Source organism: Salvelinus sp. IW2-2015, unplaced genomic scaffold (genome assembly GCF_002910315.2).
Source record: "Salvelinus sp. IW2-2015 unplaced genomic scaffold, ASM291031v2 Un_scaffold761, whole genome shotgun sequence".
In the NCBI taxonomy this organism is placed as follows: Eukaryota; Metazoa; Chordata; class Actinopteri; order Salmoniformes; family Salmonidae; genus Salvelinus; species Salvelinus sp. IW2-2015.
The window spans coordinates 4934-15900 of record NW_019942605.1 but is presented as its reverse complement, the minus strand read 5'-3'; the positions used below and the strand labels follow the sequence as shown (position 1 = coordinate 15900).

The 10967-nt window shown below is 43.2% G+C and overlaps 1 protein-coding gene across 1 annotated transcript; it reads right to left on the bottom strand.

Moving 5' to 3' along the window:
• Positions 1–670: 670 nt before the first annotated feature.
• On the bottom strand, positions 671–10481 carry LOC112068822 (SERTA domain-containing protein 2). Its single transcript, XM_024136033.2, has 2 exons — positions 9904–10481; positions 671–3161 (listed from the first exon to the last, which is right to left on the bottom strand). The coding sequence occupies exon 2, from the start codon at positions 3155–3157 to the stop codon at positions 2087–2089; it is 1071 nt and encodes a 356-aa protein (XP_023991801.1). The 5' UTR covers positions 3158–3161; positions 9904–10481; the 3' UTR covers positions 671–2086.
• Between the last annotated feature and the right edge of the window lie 486 nt (positions 10482–10967).

The following is a 10967-nucleotide window of genomic DNA, read 5'->3' as shown; positions in this document are numbered from 1 at the left end:
GTGGATCACAAAAGGTGTAAAGTTAGTCGTGCAATACATTTTATAGATAAAATAGCATATTGTTTTTAAACGTGCGTGATTTTCTAACTCCGACAATCCAACAGCTGATTCAAAGGGGGTGTGGCAGATAACACTTCCATGGTGGGATACACTGGTGCTTCCTCGTCAAAAGGAAGCTAGAGGTGAGGAATGTATTCCGTTTGCCTACTAACGAAATCACACTCGAACCACATCGGTTTCCAGGTCACGGAGGACAGACTTTTGCCCAAACGAGAAAACCCCAAGGAAATGCAATTGAGATTCACCCATGGCACCCAGAAGTCCTGAACCATAGAGTGCAGACTAGCCCTGCCCTTTATCAACTCCAAACAGGAAATTACCTTTGATAGTATAACCTGACATTGGAGCGCAACCAGAACATGGCATACTAGCACAGGCCACTAGTAATCATGAGCAATGGTATTCAACTCTTACCTTACGAGGTCTGCAGCCTGCTAGTTCTGTTCTTCCTGAATTAATTGCACACACCTGGTGTTCCAGATATAAGTCTGTCCCTAATTAGAGGGGAACAATGAAAAAAATATATATATATTGTGGAACTGGATATGAGGTCCAAAGTTGAGTTTGAGGGTATTAGTTCAAATGTGACACATGCACAGGCTGACAACTGTTGACATTTCATTTCAATTTATTGTATAAAATTTATCTGTAAAACTGCATTAAAGTCATATGCACATTTATACATAAAAATAGTCAGATATTTCCAACCAATTAATACATATTGCATAGAACAAGGCACAGATTCAAGGTCAGTGATAAAATACAGCCGTTCTTGAAAACAGGTCAACTTTTTTTTTTTTTTTGAAAAAAATTGGCGAGATGACTGGAAATGACCACATTTGCTTCAATTTCTTTATAATAATAATGCAAAGAATAGAAGAGGTAAGCAGCAGAAATTGCTTTTTGCCACTGACTGACAAGAGAAATGCTTTGTTTTAAAAGGCTTTGGATTACTAAAGTCACCACTGACAAAGTAGTTGGCCAACTGTTTCCCGACTGATCGATTGCCACAAATACCGGAGACATAGCCCAATACACAAACACACACACTGACTTACAGCATTCACTTCCCTGAAAAACAAAAAACGGGTAAAATATATTACACAGCATTTCTTCACACATTACTAGCAGAATTTCACTGCATGTTCTGTACAACCCAAAAGTTAGTGTCATGTTTGAATAAATATCTGTACACCAGAAATGGATGATAATAAATAACTTCATAATCACTTAATACAAATGATTTTGTCTGCAATTGTGTTTGAACTGTGAACTAAAAGACCATACAAGGTTACCCTTGTATTTCACTTGATATCCTTTTGAGTCAGATCAGTTGAGAGTAAATTCAAAACATGCCATACAGGAAAAGGAAACATAGTCCATCTACAAATAGAGTTGAAAGCTCACACACAACAGTATGATAAATTCAACTAACAAATTGTGAATAATACATTAAAATATAGAAGGGGGAAAAAACTTGAATGAGGCCTATGAAAAATTCTAACATTGATAAGTTGTCCATATACAAAATATTGTTAAGTACCCTCAATTTGGACGCATCAGTGTATACCTATGGTGCTGTATGCAAAAGCTGTACATAAATTCACTCTTTGCATTTGGAGAAGAGAGAAAATGAATGGCTGTGTTGATAAACAAAAAAGCTATATAAAATCAAGGAACAGAGTAGTACAGACAAAGGCACTCAAATAAATGCATTCCATACAGTATATTCAACATTGTTTCCATTTTGGAAAGGCGAGCACAACGCATGCACAGTGTAGTTAAAACGTCTCTGGTGAAGTCTGTTACATTTCTTACAATTTCCGGACAACAAAACAATTAAAAAGGGTTAACATTTCGCCTCCTACGGCACTTTTTATCCGGTTTGTCGTGTTCATTAGGGCACACCGTAACAAAACGCTTCGCAAAAGAAAATGTAAATGAGCATTTCTTATTGGAAAAGCAACTTGCCGTTTCACTCAGTTTTCCTCTGCTTTGTGCCTATTGAACACTACCCCGATGTCAGTCAAGACCCCACCAGGACTTCCATAATGTGGTCGAGCTCAGCCAGGTCCATTTTAAAGGGCTGGTTTTGAGCCAAAGGCGGAGAGCTCACCCCTCCCCCGCTGTAACTGGACAGAGTCTTGACCAGGTCGTCTGCAGTGACCATGGGGGTCGTTTTGGACACCCCCAAGTTCTGCGGTATTGAAGAGGCGCCGCAGGGGGGGTTAAAGTCATACATGGAGGTGTCGATGTCCGTGAATAGAATGTCGTCCAGGGCAAAGTCAGTGAGGAAGCCACCGGAGGTGGGCGACAAGTCTGCTGGGGCGCTGGGCGGGTCTGCCAACACGGTTTTTGCAGCCTGACTTTCGTCCAGCAAGAGCGACTCCTTGTCCTTCGGGCTGTATGTCCTCCCTTCCTCTTTCATGTCCATCCCTGCTGGTAGAGAGGGTGGGGGCTGGGGTGAAGGTGGAGGAGACAAAGGTAGGGAGGAGGTAGTAGAGGTTGTCACTGCGATGGGGCACAGCTCCTCGATCTCCTCCAAAGCTGAGGAGAAGCTGTCCTTGGCGGGTGTTGGGGGAGGCGCTGACAGTCTCGGCGAGAGAGGGTGGTGACCCAGTGGGTGGGGTGAGGACGGCGGCAAGGCGAAGAACAGTGGCGGGTCGTCCTCCAGGAGCGAGGCCGGGGTCAAACCAGAATCCAGCGACGACAGCGGCGAGAGGGGCGGGGAGAGGACGCCGCTGAACGTGGATGACGGAGCTTCGTGGTAGCCCTCGTCCTCGGTGACGTTCGGCGCCGGCGGCGGAACGGCGAAGAAGAGCGCGCGCAGCCCCGCGCCGCCTTCCTCTTTGAACTCGTGGTGGATGCGGCGGATGACGTTGTTGATGAGCACGCGGCGCTGCAGGGCTGGCTCGGTGGCGGGCGTCCGCGGCGGCCCATACAGCTTCATCAGGGAGATGTTTAGCACCGTCTGGCGCTGCAGCGTGTAGTTAACCCTTGAGTGGCTGCCCGCGGCTCCGGCCGCTGATGTGAGGAGCGCCTTTCCCTCCTCCAGGCCGTCCTCATCCAGTTTGCGCTTCACGCCGTTACCCAACATATATCTGTGGGAGAGACCAGAAACAAGGTGTCAGGAGAAAAATATATATGGTTGCTTTTACTTCATGTGTGAAAGAGTGAGTAGTAGTCAGTGAGACACAGCTATGTGAAAGAATGACTGCTGGGAGACATACCACATCAAAACGAAGTGAGATGTCAGTTAGTCACACTTGTATGTGTATGCGATATGAGTGTTTAAAATTAACAAACATCTGTTAGATGGAAAACCCCTCGTTCACAGTTTTATCAGCAATATAACAAGTGGAAAACATCAGCTTCTCACTCAAACTACAATACGAGCTTCCTGGAAGCAGAGGGGCTTCCTCGCAAACAGTGACAAGAAATGAAACGAGCAAGCAGCGAACACACGCTCAGCGTCAGTGTATGGGGGGGGCAGGAGTTTTTTTTTGTGTCAGCTGACCAGCTAGCATGTGAGGCAGCGTCAGCTGACTAGGTGGGTGGCAGCAAGCTCTGACAAAGTGGAAGATTCACAAATGGCACCCCATTCCTTTTATAGTGCACTACTTTTGACCAGCTCTATGGGCCCTAGTCAAAAGTACTACACTAAATAGGGAGCCATTTGGAAACACAAGCAAGTTCCCAACTGAACCACCTGACTCAATCAGAATACGGTGCTAACAGACGTGTCAGCACAGGAAACTGACTTCCTGCCCGGACACAGCATAGAAAACAGTCAGAGATGGACCTGCTGTTTTATCGATTTACGCTCAAAATGGTCACATTTGGGCTTTAAAAAATAAATAAATAAATAAATATATATATATATATATATATATATATATATATATATATATTAAAAAAAAATAGTATATATATATATATACTGAGTTTAAATCCATTTGGCTGAGGTGTATGTAAACTTCCGACTTCAACTGTGTGTGTGTGTATATATATATATATACACAGTGGGGAGAACAAGTATTTGATACACTGCCGATTTTGCAGGTTTTCCTACTTACAAAGCATGTAGAGGTTTTTAATTTTTATCATAGGTACACTACAACTGTGAGACGGAATCTAAAACAAAAATCCAGAAAATCACATTGTATGATTTTTAAGTAATTAATATGATAAATATGATCTTTGTCCCCTTGTGCTGATTTATTTAGATTTTCCCATGATGTCAAGCAGAGGCACTGAGTTCAAAGGTAGGCCTTTAACAAGAAATTTGTGGAGTGGTTGAAAAACTAGTTTTAATGACTCCAACCTAAGTGTATGTAAACTTCTGACTTCAATTGTATATACATACACAGATTCTTGGCAAAGGAGAAATGGTCAGGGATATTTTTATTTCCGCTCATGAAACATGGGACCAAGACTTTACATGTTGCTTGCGTTTTATATTTTTGTTGTATGTAAGTAAGAGGGAGATCTATATATATACATGCATACTGAACAAAAATATAAAACACAACATGTAAAAAGTATTGGTCATATCCAATGTTTACTTTGTTATTTTATTTGGGGCTATGGCAGTCAATTGATAATTTGTCTGACATAATGAATCTTCTCACCACCACCTCATCTCTGCTGTCACATCCAACCTGGACCGACATTTGATTTTAATCCAGACGAGAGCGCTGATGGTGCTTTCAAGACAACTGGGAACTCTTAGAAATATGGAGGCAAAATCATGACATCAGTGATCTTCAGGTCGGACAGTCGGAGCTCTAGAAAGAGGCCCGAGTTCCCGAGCTGGTATTCTGAGACGGATGACCGTTTTTTTTTGTTCCCCCTCGCTCTCCAATAATAATAGTTCTCTCTGAATCCACTGATCTGTAGAATGTTTTTCTATTTCCCCAGCATGCTTGTGTTCAGTTTCCCAAATATGTCTGTTACAAAAGGCAAGGAGACACTCTTTTCATTACACAGAAAGTCAACCAAGTCTGTTTTCTTTTACATCCATTGTGAATGACAACAGTTCCCCTCTCAATGCGAAAAAAAAATATTTCCAACACTCCCCCTCAATAGCCCCAAGCCTCAATGTGAAATAGAACGTGGTCATGCTCTGAACTCATATCTCCACAGTTTTGTGAACAGGCGTGTGCGCAGTGAATGTGGTTTGATGTACTTTACAATTAACCTGCTGCAGTACATCTCTGAGTTCTGTGCACAGCTCTTCTGCCCGCCAGTTGCTCTCGATGTATCATACAATGCGTCCATATGGCAGAGGCCTGCCCGCCATAGATGGCGCCCCCATCTGTGCAACAGTATATCATTCAATCCCACCGAACCTGTTTTTCGTCAATATAGCCACGCAGCACACTTAACACGCCCTGTGACGTTTCATGCTCGGGAATCATGAGACAGAACAATATGTCCTTATGAATGACATCCCACTACATGTATAGCGAACAAAAAAGTAAATGCATGGTCATCTCAGCCCTCACACACCGTTTTCACCATATCAATTGCGGCCGGTAATATCAAAGTCTGCAGTAGCGTGTGGTTTCATAGCGTAGCGGGCAACGACTAAGTGCGGCGCTCTCTGGTTGAATTTGATCTTTTAAAATTTAAATAATTTTCCCATTTAGATTTTTAAAAGGTAAACTACATTACAATGATTGAGATAAAGACAACATTTTTTTTTTTTTTTTTTTAGAATGATGATTTCTTTTCAGGATTTGGGAAATTCTCCCACGGCCCCATTTTCATACCAGGGACCCCTAGTTTGGGAACCGGCGCACTAGAATGCCCCCCAAACTGTCACCTAAGATGGAGCACGGAGCACACCTCTCCTGCAGTGCATTGTCTCACCGGTACGTGTAATACTACCCCGCTACATAAACTACTGCACACAGCCTGCGAGAGACTCGCCCCTTTCAGTCCGTTGTGTAACGTGTGCTACCTTGATGAAAGCCAGAGGAAAAGAGATTCACTATCCCATTTCCAAACCGTGTTCTTGTAGAGAACATTGCTGTGTGTGTGTGAGTGAGTGAATGAGTGAGAGAGAGAGTGAGAGAGAGAGTGAATGAGTGAGAGAGAGAGAGAGAGAGAGAGTGAGAGAGAGGGTTTGTGTGTGAGAAAGAGAGAGGGTTTGTGTGTGTCAGCTTTGCTTAGAGCCACACACGCCAACTTGGACTCTGAACACTGAGCACACCAAACCCCCCCCAAGGGCCCACACAAGGAGGGAAGTGCATGCGCGTGGCTGGGGATAGCTCCACACTCGCCTGTTACCATGACGAATACAGTCAGCAGGGAATCCAGGGAGAGAGAGGGAGGAGGTATGGATGAGGTAGGGAGGAGGGACAAGCAAGGGAGGAAAGAAAGAACCAAAATGTTTCTCCACTCAGGCTGCCATCACTATTGCAGCTGGTGCTGCTGCTTGGATATGAAGTGGAGGTGAGAGAGCAACTTGTGTGTGTGCAGTGCACACATGGGGTGCATCCAAAATGGCCCCTTATTCACTAGTGCACTACTTTGATGTAGCTAGGCTACATTTTGTAGTTGTTCCCTCGCTGCAAATACTATGCCTCCACATACCTCCCCCACTCAGTAAAATTATTCATCAGACCCCTATTCCACCCCTGCTCTGTTCACTTATTCTTTTCACACGTGGGGCCCTTCGACGCTGCCATCTGCTGACACTGTCTGAAGACGGTTGAGAGATGCAGAGAGAGAGAGAGAGAGAATAGAGAAGATTTCGGGGATTTCGGCTGACCGGGAAAAAGAGGGGTGACAAAGAGAAAGACAGAGGAAAAGGAAGGTGAAAGGGAGAGTTGAGAGAGAAGGGAAAAAAAGAGCAGCAATATAGAAATAGGAACACACCTTCCGTTGACAAAAACAACACAAAAGTGTCCAATTACAACAGCATTCCAGCCACACAGAAGGCTTTCTTTCACTCCATACTCGCAGCAGGCTTACAGCGATGGCACTCAGATTACACTCAGATTGGGACGAGGCAATGTCCACCCCTCGAGCACATGACCACTTCAAACTCATGTCCCAACATGAACTTCTTGGTTCTCCCAAGAGCTCTGTGTTCCGATACACCAGGGTCGTATTCATTAGTGCACACCGTAGCACAACGTGCTTTAACTGGAGAGAAAAAAATATATATTAAAAACAGCAGTTTCTTATTGGACAAGTTCAAGCAGTCCCTCCCCGTTTGCTTCCGAGTGAATACGACCCAGAATCCGTCCACATGTTATTGATAATTATTCAGTAATGTTATTTCAGTGTGTACTTCCACAAAGTGCCAGGGATTTGTAGAGCCCCATCTGAGACACGGTCAAAATGTCATTGGATTTTACTTTTTTTTTTTTTAGGGTGGTAGCAGGCAGCTGCATGCCTCACATACTCAGCAGGCATCGTCATCTTGAGGAGGGTCTCGGTTGTACACCGATTTCTAATACAAAGTCTGCTGTGCACACTTAGGCTGGAAGAGCAATTCCAGATCCTGCACCTTTCTCAATGACACACAGTGCAGCCTGCACCGGAGATTGCAACCCTCATTCATCAACAAGCCTAATCATTCTATTTCCCACACTATTTCTTTAGAAAGTTCTGTCAGACTTCCAAGTCCTTCAAGAATGCAGTAAAAGTTAAACATTCGTATTTGGAATGCAAGCATTTTCGGCATTTTCAAATTTGCCCAAAACGTTCCTGGAAGATAATAATTTTATGCCAGGTTGAAAGACAAGGTTCACTATTGGGCTCTGGTCATGCGAGAAACCACACTCAGAAGCCAGGCTGGCCTGGCATTAGGATTGTTTGCCTAGGTTTCTCCAGCAGGCAAGTGGATGCTTGTAGCACTGCTTTACTGGGCTTGTTTGGAAGAGACTCCAACTGCGTCTGAAACGGCACCCTATATAGTGCACTACTCTAGACTAGAGCCTTGGTCAAAATAATCTGACTATACAGGGGATAGGGTGCCATTTTGGATGGACCTAAGCTTGTTTGGAAGAGACGCAAAGTTACGGAGAGTTATTTTGATTGATCACCAAGAGGGGGATTTCAGAGCCAATTTGCTGAAATATTTAGGTGAACTTCAGCCCTCCTGCTCGCACAGCAGAAGAAAAAGAAAAAGAGGAACGAATAGTGTTTACTGGAAACCAGAGCAGACAGAGTCAAGGAAGCAAAGGTGGACTTTAGTCACGGAGATGGAATGCAGAGTCTAGTAGTAGTGTGGACTGTGTGCCTACTGCAAATCTGTGCAGATTCCTTGTGGTTGATCGTTGCATGTTCGTAGCCCTTTGGTGGATTTCTTACTATTCTTTTTCCTATTTTATTAATAATGCCTCACTCCAATTCTTTGGTGTTTTGATGGGCAATTCATGAACATGCTTTTAAAATCTTTAACATCATTATAAAAACAAATGAAGGAAATGTTGCATTCGGCCTCTAAGTTGAACTGCGACACAATCATTTCCAATGCATGCAACGGAACTCTACACAAAAGAGAAAACATCCATATTTCCCTGTGCAAATATGAATGTCACTCTGCCCTGCAGTTGAAATGCAAATAACACTTTGCACTGTTAGGTTCCTACAAGGCAGCAGTCAGAACTAGCCCTTTTTGCCACCCACATCTCTGAACCAGCGCTAAACTATTTGGAAATCTGAACAGCAGTATTTAAAAGCTTTACAAAACAGTCAAACAAAAGCAGAGGGCTGTATCAGATTAATTCAGAGGCCCCATTCCCCCAGTCAAGTCTGTAAGTATGGCGTACTCATTAACTTTTAGCCTAAACAGTTTGAAAAGGCATGTAATGCCTTCTATTTTCTAAACTACTCGTTTCCAGGAACTATGGCTCATCATATTCCTGTAAAAGGTGACAATGAGTCACTCAAACAACAACTACAATGTTATGACCAAATCAATATCTGATGAGTCACAACAAAGCTACGGGCAAGTCTCAAATGTAAAAATATGCAACACTATATAACGCTCCTGTACTTACAAAGTAGCAATTGTACTGGGACCCACATGAACCGCAACGTTTTCAGTGAACAAAATTATATTGGTGTGAAGTTCCTCCTCCCACTCCCTCAACGAGTTACATGCCACCAAAAAGTGGTTTTGTAGCCAAGGCCCTATGATCACTGTTGGTATGACATGGCTCTAGCATTTGAAACGAAACAAAGTGGGTGTCACTTGCTCTTTCAAATGTCAGAAAAACATTATTCAGACATTCCCACTACTGGAGCACTAAGACTGCGGGAAATCGTACGGATGACTAGCCTACTAACAACGATTTTTATTTATTGATACATAAATTGAATGGTTTTGGTTCTCTGTAATGCCAAAACGCATGTTTGATCAATTCACTGTATGAACTGTCACTGACGTATTACTGTAGCTGTCACAACAGCTGACCTTGACCTCCAAAGGCAAACGCCACAGATAGCCTATGGCTGTGATGGGGGCGCCATAGCCTACTCACCGCCACCTGCCACAAAGTACTCAGTCGGCTCTTCACTGACCTGGCGACTTAAAAACAATATTACGTTCTGGTTTCAAACATTAGGGCCTCTTTCCACATGCAACATAACAGACAAGAAGCTAAATGTATCAAAAAAGCCACTCAGATCGAGGTGTTTTCTCTCTCGACTCAAAACACAGCAACAAAATGCGACAAAATGCTTTAAAAAAAAAAAGAGAATGACAACAGGTAAATAACGGCTAATAATTCATGTATACGTAAACGAACGCATAATTATTCCATGTTGAAGCGTGTTTACATAATCCTAACATTGGTGAAAGCAGCGCAATCGTAAACTTACCACATGTAGTTCCAGCAAGGGTTTCAAATCCTGCATCGGGGTCAAATTGACGCCAAGAACAGAGGATCTACAACGAGGAACACCAGACATCGAACTCTTCGCCGTCTATACTTTCATTTCCCCGCCGCGGTTCTCCAAAATAGCCGTGGAGCTCTACACAATGGCGAGCTGTCGAGGAGACCGATGAGTCTAGTCAGACAACTACCGTTCACTGAACAGCAGGACAGGCACTGCCTGAGCTCTTTTTTTTCTGCCGATAGACCTACAACTACACTGGCTAGGAATGACGTAAATGAAGTTACGCTCTGAACTGACTATGTTGACTGGTACGGTGGCACACGCCTCGCCCCCATGTAACTTGGGGAGCCACTAGTAGGCGCTATAGATCTCCACTGTCGTCTGGGCTTAATGTGCCCAGTCGGTAATACACTAGTGTCACCCTGCGAATGGTTTGTATTTCTCCATTCAGGCTGCAAAAGCTTCGATTTCCTCCTTAACTCGGTTTCATGTCGAGGCTACAAAAAACGGGGAAAGTATGCGTACTTTCTTTATGAAACACCATTTCCCACCACCATGCTGAATGGTAGTCTCAGATGTAAGCGTATCACGTTCAGCCAATCAGGTTGAAGCAGTCTGTTTTTTCCACCCCTGACCTAACATAGCAGCGTAAAGGAAACAGTGTTAGTTTCAAAATAAAAGTTGTGCTTACTGAACATAGTTTTAAATGACATTTAAATTTAAATTTAAATGACGTATTGGATTTGTTGGCATGGACTCGTTTACAGAACATTATTCAGCTTTAATAAGATTAAACATTTATGAAGTGAAATTCTAAAGTTACAATTTAGTAGATTGTATTTTTTTAAACCCAGATGCAATTAACGTAATTATATTTTTGTTAACAGGTATTAAATTATATGTTCATAAATGTGTGCAATCTGAAAAGTGTAATTAATAGTCAAATAATAATACAAATTGGATCCGATTGCTCTTACTAATCACCCTATTTCTCTCTCTCTCTCTATGCCTGAGGACACCCTGGCCGGATGATTCAGGCTTTGCCT

Bases quoted from the DNA above. Each gene is read 5' to 3' on its own strand.
- LOC112068822 (XM_024136033.2), bottom strand. From the start codon at position 3,157: ATGTTGGGTAACGGCGTGAAGCGCAAACTGGATGAGGACGGCCTGGAG.